The sequence below is a fragment of the Epargyreus clarus genome, unplaced genomic scaffold, assembly GCF_041222505.1.
Source record: "Epargyreus clarus isolate Ecla_fem2 unplaced genomic scaffold, WU_Ecla_fem_2.2 ptg000034l, whole genome shotgun sequence".
NCBI lineage: Eukaryota > Metazoa > Arthropoda > Insecta > Lepidoptera > Hesperiidae > Epargyreus > Epargyreus clarus.
In genome coordinates, this window is record NW_027332239.1 from 8,493,781 (window position 1) to 8,514,229 (window position 20,449).

At 36.6% G+C, this 20,449-nt stretch overlaps 1 protein-coding gene across 1 annotated transcript in view; it reads right to left on the reverse strand.

The window, feature by feature from the left end:
- The window catches only part of unc-13-4A (BAI1 associated protein 3), a 148,758-nt gene that overhangs the window by 51,268 nt on the left and 77,041 nt on the right, over window positions 1–20,449 (reverse strand). Inside the window, exons 9-14 of the mRNA XM_073091465.1 lie at window positions 15,466–15,701; window positions 12,170–12,376; window positions 7,451–7,534; window positions 6,423–6,587; window positions 2,832–2,883; window positions 656–752 (exon numbers count right to left, since the gene is read on the reverse strand). Of these exons, the coding sequence (XP_072947566.1) occupies window positions 656–752; window positions 2,832–2,883; window positions 6,423–6,587; window positions 7,451–7,534; window positions 12,170–12,376; window positions 15,466–15,701 (841 nt within the window). The remainder of the gene's footprint in view (window positions 1–655; window positions 753–2,831; window positions 2,884–6,422; window positions 6,588–7,450; window positions 7,535–12,169; window positions 12,377–15,465; window positions 15,702–20,449) is intronic.

Below are 20,449 nucleotides of genomic sequence, written 5' to 3' on the forward strand. Positions count from 1 at the left end.
TAACCGACTTCAAAAAAGAAGGAGGATTCTCAATTCGACCGTATACTTATATTTATTTTTTATATTTGTTCGCGGATCACTTCGTCGTTTGTTAACCAATTTTGATGATTTTTTTTGTTGGAAAAAAGATATTTCAAAGATGGTCTGATGATGGCAGACCAGAGAAATTGAGGAGAACTTTCAAAATCGTACGGACGACTAGTGCGTTTGCAAGATTTTCATTAAGTATTTTCTTCAGACTCCAGAAATATACATATACTAAACCAACATTTATTTCAATATTTGTTTACTTTGTAGTGATATAGAAATCGGTTGTATTTTTTTTGTTAACTTTTTTTCTTAAAAGTAACGTTGAAGAATCCTGTAGTCATTTGCTATCGTTGGTAATCAAAGTGTAAAGCCAAGCTACTTAGGTACGAAGAAAATAGGCACAGATCAGTATCATATACAATCATAATTCAGGTCCAAAAAGTTAGTAACATTATCAGCAAAATTCATAATTCTGTTGTAATATGCTCTTAAACTACTGTTATAACTTATAACATTTCAGAATTACTTGTCTTATAAACATCTATAGCACATCTGCCTAAGCTACGATATGTACGAATCTCTTTGGAATATTTTTTAGGCTCGTAATAGTTTCACTTCTACTCACTTGCGACTCCATTTTCATCGTAGACGTCTTCCTCGGCGACACCGCACCAGCCTTCACCCACCCAGTGAGCCACGCAGTGACGGACATCTTCCGTCAACTATTGTCAAATATTTAACACAATTGTAGTATCAAACGATAACATGATTAAAATATGTTATAATCACAAATAAATAAGAAAATAGACGATACAATTTAATATAACAGTGGTAATAGATACTTAACCAAAATTATTACATTTCAGTACAGGCTAATAAAGTGTTTTAAAATATTCAATAAACGAAGTATTTTACTTTATACCGAATACATATTTTTATTAAAAACTCTGTTTAAACAACAAAAGAATCGAAACAAATTTGTAAAATAACACGAATTCCTTCTCGTTATCTCCATACGCTATCCGTCTACCTGGTTGAAATATTTCCCAACTATTTCATGAGAAAATATTGTTATAATGCTGAGGTTGTCTACACAAAGCAAAACGCAATTTCAGATACGAATATTTGCTGCGAAACATCGAATAGTTTTCAATTAAAATAGCCAACAATAGGTAGAACACGTGCATTGAAATTACAGGAAATTTCATTTCGATATGAAATATCGGGGAACGCGAAATGCCGAAGCCCGAGGCATTTAACGTTCCAGTTATCGACAATTTGTTGAAAAAGTGTAAAGTGAAAAATGTATACAACTCAAACATTGAAATAAAATCGTAAAAAATACAGAGTAGGTACGGCTGATCGTCAATTAGTTAGTAAGCTTGCGCAATTGGTAGCTTTAACGATTAAGTAGTGGTTAACGCGACTGTAAATAACTGCTTGGCGACTATTTAGTAGCATACATCGATACAGATACGTATATTATCAATCGTTAACAGATTTACTAAATTACAATCAAACATGTGCCGTACGTCGGTCGCTCAAACAACAATTTGGACACCTAACTAGCAGTGAATTAAGTGACTGTTCAGTCGCTTAAGCGACAGGATGGTAGCCCACACAACAATCGTTCACGTGATAAAAGTAAATGGGCAATCAGCCAAGATCGATTGCTTCAAGAAATACAAAAGTTATAAAGGGTATTCAAGTCTTTCATTAAGTGTAATTTTAGTATTGATCGATAAAATGCACGTCATGTACTCATTTGTCAAGGGATTAAAAATTAAAGCGGAAAGTGGTTGAGGGGAGCTTATAAAGAACCTTGTAAAACTTTGCTATATACCAATGTACCGTTATAAACATAGTAGGTACCTATTCGTGTTGACGTCGCAAGATTAATAGAAAAACCAATGTTTAAATCTATTGACGCTCTTAATAGAAGTCAACACGTGTGTCGTGACGACAAATGACATGACGCGTTCTTATGCCGTCATGATACTCTTGTGTGTGCGTGGTGCATGTTCTACACATGCATTATTTTTTAATGTGTGTGAATACTGCGTGTTTTGGTAACGAAACTATGTACTGCATTTTATTACTCCGTGTATAATTACGATTATTACTTTTCTCTATTGATATTAATTTCAATAACCATCCATTTGAATGTTTCTCACATACCAAGCGTCCAGTAACGGCTACATTTTATTCACATACGTATGTAAAAACATACAAATAAAGGGATTTATTACGCTATCAAAAAGTGATAAAATTTACACACGTAACTCACTCGAGATTTGAATATCGCGTACACGCCATTAGTTGTAAAAGGTGGGATATGAGTTGTATCCCGTGGATGTGTCGGTGGGATACGCCCGGAGGCGACACATCTGCGTAATCGTTATTCGCTTGAGATTTTTTTGATATTGTCACGTTTATCGCGTGTTCAACTTTTGAGTTTTATTTCAGAGGATAGTAAAAATCCTCATGATGACTTTTATGTATTTTTATTAATTTTCAACAACACACAAATACAGTTACAGTGTGTTTTACTTTATTTTAGATTTTCTTTACATTTATGTTGATATGTACCACTGTCATGGAGGTACAACTAAGTCAAATATGAATCTTGTTATAAAACCACGAATTATGTTAGGTAAGATATTGTTTTAGGGGAATAAATATTGTATATAGTTCTTTTTAATTTCTACTGCTAAATTTGTTTTATAAAATAAAAGACAATTGATTATATTGTGTTGTATACTAGAATGTAATAGAAAATAGGTGTAAATAAAGTTACTTACCATTTTATCAATTTGCGTGAAGACTACGTAGAAATAGGGAACGACGTTCGTCCTAAAACAAGAAGCTTATGTTATTTTCTTGAATCGTATAAAATCCTTGGAAGAGAATAGGATAACGTGAATATTAACACAAGTCTCGTGAGCGACAAGGGCTTTGCGATAAATACGACGGCTAAAAATTGTACAGATATACTATAACAATGATAAAAGCAAAGAGAAGGACATAGAAGCAAAGATAAAGCAATTTACAGGATGGTAGAACTAATATGCCTGGACCGGGGAAGTACTACCGCCACACCTATTTCTAAGGTAAAGTAGTCCTTTACTTCGGTGCAAGAGTGTGGTTACTAACTGACCATATGTGGAGAGGTGAATTATTGACGTTCGAAAATATTTTATACAAATGAAATCTGAAAAAATGATTTGAATTGAATTGACCATCTTATCATCAGAAGTGTCAACATAAACCAAAAACACATCGCTAAACTTTGTATAAATATTGACATTTTATTGATATGAACTTATTAAAATGTAATAATAATGTATTTTCCATTTTATATAAACAATGACGATTCTAAGTTAAGATAAATATGAGCTAATGTGAATGTATTTCATTGCAATGCCCTAGCAGGGTACATGCATGTTCGAATACCCTACTTGTAACACCATAATTATGTACTGTATGCATGAGCAATAAAAATTTGAATTTGAATTTGAATTTGAATTAAAATTTGTTGTAACGATGCAGCAAGAGATGTCATGGAAGTGCCTTCGGAGAAAATCTAATTCGTACAATAAATTAACCTTTGAAAAGTTCTACTAAAATATATCGAAAAGGTCCTAACTCTATCACTCGGCTCTTGGGCAGTGTTGTGGACTATTCAGTACTTCTTATTATTGTAAGAAGAGATCCGTGCCCAGCATTGAAAAAGTAATAGGTTGATGAATGAAATGACAATATAATCATTGAGCGTACATTCCGAACAAAAGGGTCTTATTCAAAAGGGAAAATTTCTAAGAAATGATTATTGAAGATAAAAAGTCTCGTATAAGAATAATATGCCTAAGGATTCGTCTAGACATAAGGTCCTTTTTAGAATAACATCGACATGATCTATAAATGGATTGGTTCCCTTTACTTCAAGTATTCACACATGTCGATTACTTCAACACATACAGCTTCAAGTACACGTGTATATATTCATACATCCTATGTGTTATTCCACATTGATCTCAAATTGTCTTTTGTATTATTGTGAACAGACGTGTACAACTTTACACTACTTGTGGTATGGGTTGCAATATATTTTTATGTCCCACAATTTCATATCTCTCGCCAGAACTGAAGAAAGCCTAGATTTTTTATGATATAGAAGTAGCAGACGAGCATGCAGTCAACCTGATATTAAGTACTTACTGCCGCTCATGGACATCTGCATTCAAGTCCAGACGGTAGGCCGAGTGTGAGTTTTACAAATAAAATCAATTACTTCACCTTCTCGTTAATCGAGTCAATTTTTCGTTAACCATGTGAATAGCGAGTGCGAGCTATTAAAATGTTGTCGAAAAAAAATTCGAATGCTCAATTCAAAATTAGTATGTACTAGTTTTTGCTCGCGGCTTCGCCCGCGTTTAAAAGAAAATAATATGACATACTAACATACATAAAACTGAAAATTCGTACCTTCATTAGAATGACAGTGGCACCATCTGGCGAAAATTGGTCGTACCAACTCTGAAACCTTCATGGACAACAACTTTGCTAAAGATCATCACTTGAACAAATGCATAGTTTACGATTCAATCCTTACTAATATCGATTAAAATAATCGATTTTTTTGGTCCAAAAGATCGATTCTCCGATTAATCGATCTTAGATCGCCATCCCTAGTTCCCGTGGGATTTCCGGGATAAAAACTATCTTATGTCCTTTCTCGGTTCTCAGACTATCTTTGTACAAAATTTCATTAAAATCGGTTCAGTGGTTCAGGCGTGAAGAAGAGACAACCAGACAGACAGACAGACAGACAGAGTTACTTTCGGATTTATAATATTAGGAAGGAAGGAAGGATAAGCATCTTTTTGTTATGATGTCAATTTCCTCTGTTCGGCAAAGAGATTAAATATATCATTGTCAAAATTTTCACACAAAAACTTTTATCCCCCTTCACACTGACACCATCTCGGTTTGATTGACGTTCGAGACATGTTTCAGAGCAACTTATTTCAAATTGGCAGTACCCTTCTTCCCCATATACCGTCTATTATTACTATACATAATTTAATGTCTTTGCTGAATAAAAACATGAAGAAACAGTCAAAAATCCCTGCTAGACTGAGTTATAAATTTAACCAAAATTCATTAAATTACTTTCAAAACTCATTTGATTGACTCATTAAATAAAAATCTTGACTGTCCAATTAAAATAATACAAATTAGAATAATGTTAGTAGGTACATAAATGTTATCGAATAAATGATTGAGTTTAGAGAATAATGTTAGTAGGTACATACATGTTATCGAATAAATGATTGAGTTTAGGCACAGCGACAAATATATCACGTTACTATCAACATTAACTTTGACGTTTTATTAGACCCTTAATTGGTTAATTAAGAACGATATGGCCAGCTAATGGAGCTTAATTGAATCACCGAGGTTACAGTATAATAAAACACATTATTTACATGTGTATGTATGTACATACATTAGTGATAAAATCATAAAGGTTTCACTACGAAATTATTTCTGCGTTGACAATGTTAAGTGCTGCTGTGTTCTAGTTAAAATGTTTATATCTTGTAAATGAGAGAAACTTATACGAGACGCTACAAATTAGTCTTCAGGGGAAGAAATGCATACAGATGCGGCCACAGGGCTAATCTAAGGAGTCTAATCTATTTGGGATTGATTACAGATGTCTTTATTGCTACTTACCATCAGGTGAAATATATGATCGTTTCTAATCTTATAACATAAGAAAACATAAAACAGATGTTGTTTATCGGCTGTATCACAGAGCATTAAACTAAAGAATTTTATCGCTGAAATGGAGCTGTTTTTATCAAAGAACGTATTGTAGTCGAAAGACTTAGTGTCGGCAAAATAGAGAGAAAAGTAGTAAATGGGAAAGGTCACAAAGGAGAAAGCGGCTTTTCGCAATTTGATTTCTTAGAGGCACGTTTACCGTTAACTACGAAAATATTTTTAGCTTGGAATATCTAATTATTTGTAATAGTCGGAACATTGGAGAAAATGAAAAGATGGAGGCACGTTTCTGTTTAAATGAAATGTAACCTTTTCGATACTAATCTAAGGGCTAAAACACAGGCTTAAGGTATGACTCCTCATGACGTTGCGATGTTTTGGAGGGATGCGATGTCGTGTCGTGGAAACCTACGACCTGCATTGTAAAAAATGAGAAAGAAAGTCCTTAAAAATCTCAATGTTGTGCGGGTCAACTAAACCACTTGGCCAGACTGTATCACAAGAGCTTAACCTTCGGTCACTTTGAGAGCCGTACCTATCCATGGGAAAGCAATGTGTCCACGACGAAATGAAATCAAGGTAATAATTTAAAACAAACTTACGTTTCAAACAGCGGGTGGTAGTAAGTGAGGCCTTGTTGGAGATCGATCTGTACCAGTGTGATGAGGTTCACGAGGTCCTCCCCACGTTCAGACTCGGTGTCCTGCGCGCAGAGTGCTTCGTACCACTCCGCGGTGCCCTTGCGTAGGGCAGCTACGATCTCGCCCCTACACAATAGATTATTTTAGTGCCCTCTTATAGTTCATTTAATTACTTTTATAGTTCTCTTAGGCCGCTTTCAAACTTGGCAATGTGTTTTATTATTTGCAAAGTTTATTAAAATCATTGTTTTCGCGAATCGCGCGAATTGTTATCATCTCATTATCGTCTTCGTCATCAAACTGTCAGGTTTTATTTAACAAGAATGTCCAAATTACATCCACCATTTTTGCTTAAGAGTTTAATTATTTAAAGAATTCTTACCTCATAATAATAATTTGATTACCTTCCAGAATCTTTGTTATAAATACGAGTATATTTAGATGTCGACACTAATCTAATAAACAGAAAATCAACTTCCAAAGGATAACTCTAAATGAAATCTCTAGATGTTTGGCAAATTTGGCAAAATTACTTTAAATACAAAAATTGTTACTTGAAAGATGCTCTGGAAAGTGTTAAAGTTTATACTAACTGTGTAAATAAGTCAAGAGCTCAATTTACACGACGCTACAGAAACGCTGCTAAATATTTAATGGGACATAATATTAAAGGGACATCCCTTTAATTGCATTGCGATTCCCCTAGGTCATCACGAAAAGACTTGAGGTTTGAATTATAATGTGAAACATTAAATTATATGTGCTCGACTGTGCCGTAAAAGCGATCTGCTTTCGTTGTCTTCTCTCATTTGTGTGTAGGTATATGCGTGATTGTGTGTAAATTTAATTTAATAATTGAATTCGTTAATTATTAAATCGAATTTACATATTTACATACATTATTTATCTATTTAACTCCATATTTATTTGATGGTTTTCTTAATTATCTATATCTACATTTGAGATGGCTACGTATTTTTAGGACTAACCTGATTTCGTTCTTGAAGGGACAGCATCGCCAAAAAGATTTCATTTGGGACACCTGGTTCAGGCAGCGAAGTAGGTGCTCCAACCTGGAAAAACATATCCTTTTACGATCTACTCATAATAAAGAATCCATTGTTTTGGAACCTAAGAACTTAACATAATAAAGATAAAACGGTTTCTACACTCACAGCCCCACACTGGAATCCTCTGTTTTGTGAGTGCTATGGGCACACACAGAGACAAATACCCAAACACCCAGACCCAGAAACAGAAACCTAAAGTCATCATTTAGAGTTCTGTCTGGCCGGGGATCGAACCCGGAACCCTCTGCGCGTCAGACCAGAATGGTGACCGTTCCGCCATGCAGGTCTTAATATTCTACTACACTATCTCAACACTATTATAAGGAAAGTTAAATGTGATATAACTGAAATCAAATCACAAAGAGCTTTACCACCCACCCACGTAGAAAATATAATATTCTCTACACAAAGCACAAAATAAAATAAACCTGCAACGTGAAATTGAATATGAAGCGCAGTGAAATAAAATTGAATGAAAATATTAATTCTTCGCTCCGTAGAATTGCACAAAGCATATTCCACTCATACATTTGTGGTCGTGTCCTGTCAAAGGCAGCTTAAATTTGTAATATCAATCAGTTTGTAATTTATTTTCATAATTAAATATTACACGATATTAAATAAGGTAAGGTAAATAAGGTACTATTAATGATATTTATTTTTGGAACAGAAATTATTGTTTCTTATAGTTTTATAGAAATGGAAAATAATCATTTTTTTGATAGTAATTACTGTAGTCAATAGTCTCCGCTATATATCAGGGTAATTGCTGGCCTGCGGTAGACCAAGCTTGCATCAGAGTTAAAACCAGAACACAACATCACTGATAATGCAAGTGCTAGAAACATATTATGGTGGTACTATTATGAACAGTCCAATTGTTCGTATGAACGTTGAAAATTATTTAAAAAATATTAAAATATGGGGTGTGTATGAATATATGTATGGATAAGGTATGTATGAATGTAAAGGTAATAGTCGTCAACACATTACTGTTCCACTGTTGGATATAGGTCTCCCCTCAAAGTAAGAGACGTTTAGGTCATAGTTCACCGTGCTGGCCAAGAGCGAAGTGGTGTTTCTTCACACATTCTCGAAAGCTTTTTTTTTTTAAGAATTCTCAGGCAGCTTTTCTCAAGATCCTTCCTTCACTTAAGCAAGTGAGTAAATTTCTAATACGCATATAGCTTTCAAAATTCAGAGTTGAGTATCTTGGATTTGAATCTCATACCCACCAATTGAGAGGGCATTCTAACTAAGCTAGGACTTCTCACAAAGTCGTAGAGTTTATCTATAGGTACATATAAATAAAATTGGAGTGTCTGTTTTTAATATTGAAATAACCGCTTTTTACTACGTGCATATGAATATACTCGTACATACGGTACATACACCAAAATAACATTTTATACAATTTTTGTCTGTCTGTTTGTTCTGGCTAATCTCTGAAATGGCCAGACCGATTTTGACAGGACTTTTATTAGCAGGTAGCTGATGTAATAAGGAGTTACTTAGGCTACTTATATTTTAGAACTAGCTGTGCCCTTATTTCTTTTTAACGCGGGCGAAACCGCGGGCTACAGCTAGTTAAAAATATAAACATCAAAATATTATATCTCCATACTTCAAGTGACTATTAAATTGAAGTATTGAAACGGAATTGTAAGTTTAGTGAGATACTAAGAAATTCGATATAAATATCGAGTGGCCTCATCTGATAGCGCTCCCTTGATGAATTCCGAGAAGCAAGTAAGTCTATCTATTAGAAAAAGAAAATATCCTACTTATCTTGTTTTCTCATATTTTATTTTTAACGTCGTAAGAAATATTTTTAACAGATATTCGAAAAAAATATGTTTATACGCGAAATGAAGGTGAAAATGAAATGTCTGAATACCCTGAACTACAATGCTAAATATATTTTTTTTTATAATATAAGAGTAGCAGACGAGCGTGCAGTCCACCTGATGGTAAGTGGCTACAGCCGCCCATGGACATCTGTAATCAACCCTAGATAGGATTAGATATTCCTACCTGAGGTCGGCCACAGATGCGCCGCTACCCCTGAGGACTAAGCTGAAACGCCTCGGAAAAGTCTGTCTCCCTTACCACACCCTTCAAACCGGAACACAGCAGCGCCTAACACTGCTGTTATTAGGTAGAAATAGGTGTGGCGGTGGTGCCGCCGGTGTCGAACCACAAGGGGTTCTACCACCTTCACTATAATTACTTAGAATATGTAGTATGTACCAATATTTAAGTTTGAAGACTGTTAAAATATTTTGGAGGCTTTACACAGGAGATTTTCATGTTTTCGTCAGTTGTTACCGACGAGCGACCACGATAACTAACGTCCGCAGTCGTCGACCTGAACAGTCGCTCATGTATCAACTCATTTTCGCTCGAGTGGTATCCGCCCCTGCTCCTTTAATTATTTCAAAGTCTCTTAAACAAGTATACCTTTTAGTGAGTGACTTCAAAAATAAAGTCAAGTCAAGTCAAGTCAATTCTTCAAAAGTCTTCAAGTTTCAAAAAGAAGGAGAAACTAGGTTCAGTTGTATGTAATTTTTTAATGAAACACTGTGGTAAAAAACTTAAATCCAGAGCAGATCCCTAATTAATTTTAAAATGTGACATCTATGTGACGTCATACGTGTAATAACATGTGATCCACGTGTAGGATATCACAACGTTATTAATATGTAAATAGCATCGCATAAATTTAATGGAGGCTAAAGATAAAATTAGTAACCTTTCACGGGAAGTTCATGTAAATTAGGTTTGCCGTGTATTCAAGAGGTTGCTAGGCAGGGATAATGACGTAACCCTTTGCTTTATTATATTGATTGAACTATTTATTCTTACTAATCCTTACTAATATTATAAATCTGAAAGTAACTCTGTCTGTCTGTCTGGTTGTCTTTTCTTCACGCCTAAACCACTGAACCAATTTTAGCCAGATGGCGGTACTGCCATTCCAATAAAGGTATGAATTTTCAGTTTTATGTATGTTAGTATGTCATATTATTTCCTTTTAAACGCGGGCGAAGCCGCGGGCAAATCTAGTTAAAAATAATAACAGCTACCCGGTCGACGCAACGGTCATCATACCAGTTTCACGTGCAAAGGGTTTCCGGGTTCGATCTCCGGCCAGACAGGTGAAGGTGAAGGTTGTAGAACCCTTTCTGGTTCGATTCCGGCGGCACCATCGCCACACCTATTTCTGCCTCATAACAGCAGCGTTACGTGCTGCTGTGTCCTGGTTTGATATGTGTGGTAAGGGAGACATAGTTTTCCGAGGCGTTCCAGCTTGGCCCGCAGGGGTAGCGGCGCAACTGTGGCCGACCTTAGGTAGGAATATCTTATCCTATCTGGGGTTGATTACGGATTCCCGTGGGTAGCAGTGGCCACTTACCATCAGCTGGACTGCATGCTCGTCGGCTAGTCCTATATTATAAAAAAGACAGATCAAAACTTTCTAAATGATGAATTCACATATCCCTTCTGGGTCGAAGTGTTTGTGTTTGTCTTTGTGTGTGTAAATCACCCACGAGGTCACGACACATATAATATATGTATACACACATCGCCATACAATAAAGTATGGCGCTGTGAACAAAGTATTCTAGCACCGAGTAACAATGTTATTGGAGCTAGGATACTATTTCGAGAATTAATAATTAAGGTTGATAAAGAGAATGGATGGTAATATTATTGTTGTTTGTTGTTTGTTGCACAGTTTGTCGTTGAAGCTGCATTCTGTTCTAAAGTTTGGCTTCAAGAGCAACAATAAGTTTGTGACCATCTTTGAATGAAAGTTTTGTTATGTTCGCTTACTCATATCAAAATCGTATAAATTTGAATAAAGTAATTCATTAAAAGGCTCAATTTTATTAATAGGTACTACTTATCATGTTTATATTGATAGGTGAGCAAGTGGTAGGAAATTGGTGATACAAACCCCATTTTTACAGGATTTTCAAAACGTCTCAATAATTTAATATTGTCAACACAGAGTAACTTTAGACGGACACGACCCGTTATGTCTTGTACAAAAACAAAATAAATATAATCTTGTTAATAAATATCATATTATTAATACTTGTTAAGTCAAAGTGCAGTTACTACTGTATTACCTCGCTATAAAATGATAGGTAAATATCATAACAGTCGGCGAGCCAGCGTTACTCATTGCACGACAACCCTACACCGCAATCAATACATTTTCCGCTTTATTACACCTCACTATATAATACGTTAGTATCACATACTCCTTTGATGATGGAGCACGGGATACAGGTCCATGTGCAGTCACAGCTGGTGGAGTGCGCGGTCCACAAACTCCCCGAAGCATTCAGCGAGCGCTTTGCTCGTTGTACAACAACCCCACACCACAATCAATACAATATCTTCCTTATTAGACCTCACAAAAAAGGTTAATTTTTACATACTTGTTCAAACTCTGATGGTGGAGCACGGGATACTGATCCCTGTGCAGCCGCAGCTGGTGGATCGCGCGATCCACGATCACCCAAAACCAGTAGGTGAGCGCTTTGCGCATTGCACAACAACCCCACACCGCAATCAACACAGTATCTTCCTTATTAGACCTCACAAAAAAAGGTTAATATCACATACTTGTTCAAGCTCTGATGGTGGAGCACGGGATACAGATCCCTGTGCAGCCGCAGCTGGTGGAGCGCGCGGTCCACGAACTCCCCGAAGCAGTCAGCGAGCCAGCGTTGTTCGTCGCGCGACAAGCCCACGCCGCCGTCAGCGCTGCTGCTGGTGCCCTCGCTCGCGCACCACGCCTTCTCCAGCTCCGAGAGCAGCTTGAACATGTACCTGATGAGGAATAATTTGCGTCTAAATGGTGGCTTAAACCTCGGTATAGTCTGCGTAAAACTGTTAGTCCACTCTGAATATAGAAATGAATTTCGTCGCCATAGCAAACTGTATGACTATACCTGCTCGCAACAACTTCAGAGCGGACTAGCACTTTGGCGCGGACTTTAATAGTATGTTAAACAGTGTAACTGTATGTCTTTGGGGCTTTCGTCTTTAGAATTCGAATACCAGAATGTCTGTTATTTTAAAACTAGGTGCACATCAAAAATTGAGTGCACAAATTGTACCCTCACTCAGGCGGATAATCCTAGTATGCATAATGCGTATGTATAACTCAATCTGACACTATGGATGGCGCTATGGAGATAGCTGTATGTCTCTATAACGTATTATCAAAGAAACAAAGCTAAAAGGGCAAGCTATATTACGTGTATCTAAAAAATAACACGTCGGAAAATGTTAAAAATATCAAAGTAAATAGCGCATTACAAAACTTGTAAGGTAACATAGTTTAATTAAAAACAAAAAAAATCTGAGTAGATATTGAACTTTAAAGGCTTTCGGGCATGAAATCTCGCTCTACAAATTAGAATGTCGCCGGTACGCATCGATAATCTTTTTCAAAAGATCCACGTGGTATTCGCTGCCAGCTATTATAAATATACCATTATATCTGTTATAAACTGTTACAGAAATTATTATCCCCTTGTAATTTGATCGCAGACACTGAGTTCATTTCAACTTCGTTACTGCGAAATATATTAACGTAAACATGTTATATTCTATACATTTAAGAGAATATTGTTTACTGTATATTAAATGCATCGCACAAAGGTAACATAATAACATTGAAGAACGCTACGTTCGCCGTATTTAGTTACATCCTGATTTAATTAAGCTCGTGGAATTATTTGCTTTTGAAAGCTCGGATAATTTTCTAGACAGTAAACAAGTTACGTTGTTTTAGTTTAAGATTATGGCTTATTTATCTTATTCTAATTTTAGCTTGCTTTTAATACCTACTCGTATGTGTCTATTAAACAGTCTAAGATTTGTGTTTTACTGTTAACTCCTAAATCGCAATTGATTTATACAGAAACGTCTTGATATACTGCCTTTTATTGATAGACATAATAATGTAAGAAAATTATATTTTAATTTCAAGTCTACAAGTTACAGTAAAACTCTTTCATATGTCATCATTTTCGCTACCGCTCTGTTTTGTGTGCGTGCATAATAGAGATGAGACTAGTATGTATATGTGTTCATTGCTTCACCATGTGGATGTCTGATCTGCGTGTTTTATTAGAACAAGATGTATTTATTATTTTTACTCCATACTTATTTCTTGGTTTTCATTGATTATTCAATTCAATAAACATCAATTTCGATTCCCGTCTGCCGGGCGTTCCGTGACCCCTAAATTTTTTCATAGACAAGTCTGCGTATTTACCGCGGTATGCGGGGTAGAGGTCGGTTTATTTATCCTAGGGCCGTGGGGACTGCTTGGGGCGTAAGCCCGCGAGGGCCGACCCAAGCCAGTTTTAGGCGCCTTTCATAATCGCTGCCTTTTACTTTATTGCCCTTTGACGCGAGTTGCGCGAATAAATTTAAAAACCTGCCGAATTAACAACAAAAACTAAAACTCGTTGCCTGATAAATTATTCAAAGTGTATCCACGACGATTCGGGATTAGTCGGGATGTTTCGCCGTTGTTCGTGTCGATCTTTTATTTTGCATACTCTACTCTTATACCACAGAAATGAGAAGATGGCTACATACTATAAGACTAATAATGCCCTTAATATTTACGAATCTGTACAATAGTTTGCCTACCATATGTCGACATTTTAATCGACTTCAAAAAGGAGTATATTCGACCGCTATGTATGTATGTAAGTTTGTAGGACCGTGATTTACTCAAAATCTACTAATCCAATTTGAATGGGGTTTCGACTATTGACAATGTGAAAGATAAGTACATGCACACATGACAAAAATTGTTCAATTTATATCTTTGTTGCGCAAAAAAAGTCAGATTGATTGTAAGTAAATCTTAGTTATAATTTTACATAAGGTCTCTTTGACTAACGTAATGCCTACTAAAAATTCATTATATGAAACGTCTATAATTAAGCTTTCATTGATTATGATCAGATAATGTACGTTTTAGTAACATAGCATTAAAGTAATGATATTATTTACTGACAGCATTAAATCCTATGAATCAGTAGATAGATACCTATAAATCCTAATAAATGTTATTTATAGCCTGCTCCGGCACATTAAATCTTTAGGCACGATTGTTATCATTGGAGCAGTCATTAACCTTGTCGGAAGTCTTATGGGGGTGTGAAAACATCCGACACAGGGCACTAGCCACTAACCCGTACTCTCTTCCACGTGTAGTTCTGAAGTTCCCATTTGTGCTAAAAGAACTGTGCCCAGTAGCGTGGTGAAGGAGGAAGACTAAAGTGAAGTATTAGTTACAATTACAATATATCACAATATAGAGCCTAAAATTGTAAGAGTATCAGAAACAAATGAGCCAAATATTGCGACCAATATAATTTAAAGCCCTGGCTTTACATACCATCATTATGACTGATGTGTTAACAATAAGGGAATATTTTGTTATTTTGTATAAACAGACCCCGATACTCGATATTGATCGGATTGTTTGTCTGTTGTCGAACGGTATTTTTTGCGATAATGATTTTTCAAACTTATTCCGTGACCAGTATCCTATTAACTGGATCGAAACTTCTGCACTAAATAAATAAAACTTGCGCATTCAGAATACCAGTTACAAAATAAGCGTGGTACACATAGCACATACACTACATTTTGTACCAATTCCGTAGCGATACAATCGCAAGGAAGCGTAAAACACTCGCGATGCTTTCGCGACACCTGCTATTCTACCCGAAGGCGGGCAAAAGCGTCACGCTTTAATAGCGCTTCTAACGCGCGTTCACGAAACCTGTTATTATAACGTCAAAAAGTCAACATATGTAACCACGCTAAATTATTATTACAAAATTCCACGATAATAATATTATTTTAGAAAGAGTTTTAGGACTTACTTGGGATCAAGCGGAACGTCACCATTGAGCCTGCAAGCGGCCGCGAAGCGTGCTATAGCGGCTTGTAGGGAGCTCATGTCGCCTTGCACAGCATGCTGGTGCAGCAAGGTTTGCGCAGCGCCGCACAGCTCGCCCTCCCACGTGGCGCTGTCGCTCTCGGCACCGCCGGCAGCGTTAGCCGCGGTCTCCACCTCATGAGCGAGCAGCACGCCGAATAGACGCTCGTGTTGGCGAACCTGTTAAGATTCTTTGATTTTTAATAGACTCCAAATAATCGTTTTTCTTGATTATTAGGACGTTTTTCCCGTCGCGCCTGTTGACGCCCACACGTGACATTTGCATCCTATCGTTACATATGCATACGCACACGGATCGCGAAGAAACTGCAAGATTAATCAATGTGTAGGTGTATACGCTCGCAGAATACAACACGCGTGACAGAATTGCCTTAAAGATAATTAACCTTAATAAGATAAAAAAACCTTAACATGAATAAGAAACAGTATTATTAAACTAATGTGTCTTAATGTGTCCCTGGCATATTATTTACTTTAAGATTATTTTTTCTTAGGACACTGTAATTCTTCCGTATTTTACAAGATCGTTAATCTGACGGTTCCGGTTGCAATCGTTGTCTATTAACCGTTACTCTTTGTAAAGCTCTTCTTTTGTTCTTATAACAGCTTTTTTGGTTTATAAACATTTGACATCCATTGGCTACTAAGTAGTGGAGAATATTCTCAATGATTTTGGAACCCGTGCTCGTTCATGGAATTTAAAAGTAGCGTCATAACTCATAACTATCCTACGCAAAATGTGAAATTTATTTCATCTAACTTTTCTAATTTAGAATTTTGTTTTGATAATAAATAAATTATTTACAGCAAGATAAGTTTAATGTGCCAACATAAATATGCCAAAATAAAAAGCACTACCAATGCTCTTTGAGGTTTCATATAATTTAATGCAAATAAATTACAATGTTGTAAATGCCAAAATAATAAATCACTCTGAAATATAAAACGAAAACTCAATCACGTTACTTTACTCCAGGGCTTAATTAGTGTGTAGAGTCATGTTACCGTTTTGATGTGAAAGGTGTGGTTCAAACGAGTAAATCTTTTTATTTTTTATTTTTAAATTGGTAATTTTGAGCCAATTTTGAATTTTAGTAATTTTGAGCCATTGTATTAATTTTGCGCTTAGTACTGGAAAATTTGGTATCTCGGTCGTTAGTTCCATGCTCGGGGTCAAATTCAGGAACTTCTGATTATCTAAGTTTTGTGGTTATACCAAATAATAACGCTTTCTAGTGTAGAAACTACATTACGATTCTATGTCGTGAAACACCCAGACCCAGAACTGAAATCTGCATTGCCGGGAATCGAATTCGGAACCTCTGCGTGTCAGATCGGTAAGATGTCTGCTCTACCATATGGGTCGTTAATTAACACAACATTTTTTTATACGCAGCATTTATTTATTTTAAACATTTAGAAAACTTAAAAAAATTACGCACCGTCAGTGATTTCTTCCTAAAATTTTCACATATTATAGATAAAGAAGTTTAACTTTCATTGTAACAAAATATTGAATTCATCAAATGTTGTAGCCGAGAAAATAATCACTTAGCGTGCACTACACAGGCGGTACGAAATAAAGGACACTCCACACCTGCGTACTTGTTCCGGAATCGACTCGCTGAGCTTACCTTGTCTGAGTAAGTTATTGCACTGTTAGGCCCTATTCACACGAACGACAAGCACTCGGCAGCGACAAAATTCCGGCACGATTTTTTTATAATATAGAAGTAGAAGGGGAACACAGTCCACCTAATTGCATGTGGCTACTGCCGCCCATAGACATCTACAATCAACTCGAGATAAGATTAGTTTCCTATTTAAAGTCAATCACAGATGCGTTACTACACCTGAGGACTAAGCTACGAGTAGAATAACAATTAATACTAAACAATACAATTTCATATAAAGCACTTGCCTATTCACTTGTCGTTGTGACACTTGTGAAGAGGTCGTGGTACGTGTGAATAGACACTTACCCACACTTACGTTCTCAATTACTGTACCTAAATCAATAATCTAATTGTAAAAACAGGCTGAAAGATCAAGGTTGAGATAGATTGATAGACATATAAAACGAAGAAATAAAATTCTAATTTAAATGTCATAAAAGTGTCCTGCAAAATTGAAGTGAGTAACTAGAATAATTAAGCACTTGGTTGCGACACGGGAATAATGTACTTAGACCCTCTTGATATATAATATTCATTTATTTTTGGGGTTCCGTATGAAAGGAAAAGGAACCCTCGTAGGATCACCTATCGTATCTCAAAGGGAAGAAAGTTACTTTATTGTCCGTCTGTTTGTCTGTCTCTCTACCAAGAGCCTTTTTCTCAAGAACGTAAATATATTGAATTGAAATTTAAAAGAAATATTTGCTTTTTAGATCCTTGAGCTGTGAAAAGTCAAACTTGTAAGTCAAGGCGATCAAAGATATAGATAGATAGTAGTTAATAGATAGTCGAATATTTTGCGATTTTACGAGGCAATCAAGATTTGCTGTTTAGAATCATGAAAGACAACAAGCAATGTCATATAGCACATGTGAGTAAATAACTAAAAAAGCTAAAAAAGCTATTATTTAATTTTACATACTGAACCCTCTCCGTTCGAGCCCGACTCGCAGTTAGCTTTTATTTCGAAGAAGAGCTAACATAAAATAAGTGTAAGCAGTGAATAATGAAATTGCGATGTGAAAACTTGTTGAGCGAAAAAGCTGGTCCCATCGAGTCACATTGAAAAGCTCCTTCCACCTGCTTCAAAGCTAAATTGAATTTATCGCGTAATCGCAATTTCGTTCCACTCAAAAGCTCGCTCATTATTTATAAAATATCCATATTGAATATGTTAGATGATATTAGACGTCGCTTGCTTTAAAGTTGATGTAAATATCGTGGGGATATCTAGATATTTTTGAAGTAACTAACGAGCATGCAGTCCACCTGATGACACGTGGTCACTGCCGCGCATGGAAATTTGTAATCGACCCCAGATAAGATTAGGTTCGTACCTGAGTTCGGCCACGGGTGCTACCTCGGAAGAATATGCTAGAATACCGCGGAAAAGTATCTCGTTTACCATGCCCTTAAAACACAGCAGCGCATAACAGCATGTTATTTGGCAGAAGTATGTGTGGCGAATCTACCACCCTCAACCTCTACTGAAGCACAAGAACTGTTTCACGATAAATATAGATGGTTCAATTCAAATATAAAATTTATATTGGTTCTAACCTTAATTTTGAATTATAAGTGAATTCTACCAAACCGTGCATGACCAGCGTTATGAACTGAAATTTTGGCGTATACCCCTCTCATTCTGGAAGAAGGTCTTTGCTCAGCATTGGGATAATGATGGATTGACAGGCAACTTGGCTAAATATGGCACCATATTCTTTAAGGAGATACTAACGGTAGGACAATAATAACGTTTTTTCTTTTTTTATAATATAGGAGTAGCAGACGAGCATGCAGTCCACCTGATGGTAAGTGGCTACTGCCGCCCATGGACATCTGTAATCAACCCCAGATAGGATTAGATATTCCTACTTAAGGTCGGCCACACATGCGCCGCTACTCCTGAGGACTAAGCTGGAACGCCTTGGAAAAGTCTGTTACCCTTACACACACCCTTCAAACCGGAACACAGCAGCGCCTAACACTGTTGTTATTAGGTAGAAATAGATGTAACTTGCTTATAATTCATAATTTAATTGTCTTATAGTCATCTGACTAAATATCTATTTAGATTCGCTATATCATTTATGTCTATCTAGCCTCCAATCTCCTCACAATTAACTGATATCCAACCGGGATTTAGCCGTAGACAGACAACAATAGCTACGTGCATTGAAGCTGGGATTTTGAAATTAATTAAGTCTCAAAGCCTTACACAAATTTGTAATCACTGTCAGATACATTTACAGCGCAACGAAAATTGAAAATTAATAAGCAAAACAATGAACGAGGAATATGTAATTTACTTGAAATGCATTATTCGCATTATATTGTTTTAAAATTAAATTAGCAGCTGGAAAATGTATTCGCATATTCTGAATAATACGTGAAATGAAACAATAGGAGTACTCACATATGAATTATGCAAATATAAGTATGTTTAAAGTGGCAAAGCCATTTACAGTTCGATTCCGGTACCACCTATTTCTGCCCTATAACAGTAGTGTTGTAGTCTGGTTTGAAAGTGTGGTTAGGGAGACATATTAATACGTGTCGTTCCAACGTAGTTTTTAGAAGTAAAACACAACTGTGTTCGATCTCGGGTAGGCCGTTTATCCTATCTACGGTTATCTGTAATCTATGAGCGGCAGTGGCCACTTACCACCAGGAGTACTGCGTGGCCGTTTGCTATTATCTCGTACCTTTTTTTTTTGTTTTCGTTTTCGAGGGGGAAACCTTCAAAAGGTACCCGACGACGTGGGAGCGACGCCGGGTTATGTGGGATTTTTACCGCACTAAAACCCCCCGGTGGCCGTCCTCAGCGCTTGGTGGAGAACTCCGGGATCTCCGATGAAACACAACCGGAGTCCTCCGAGCGCGATGCCCCGGTCGGGCTCTGCCCTGGGGGGAGCACTTTTCGCTCTTCCCGCACACCTGGTGTTTACGTCGGCATGCCACCACACATGCCGCCGTCCTTCCCGGGGTTGCTCTTCGGACGGTTCGAGCTCTCAATCTTGCTGCCGGCAACCCCAGAAGCCCCCTTTTAGTCGCGTCTTACGACAAGCAGGGGATACCGTAGCTCTATTCTAGTCCCGGAACTAAAGGGACAATTATCTCGTACCTACTGTTGCTGTGACCAAAATCATAAAAACATACGAGTATATGTTGATAATGAGAGTTATACACAACGGAATTCATAATGTCAATTATCCCACCTAAGTAGTGATA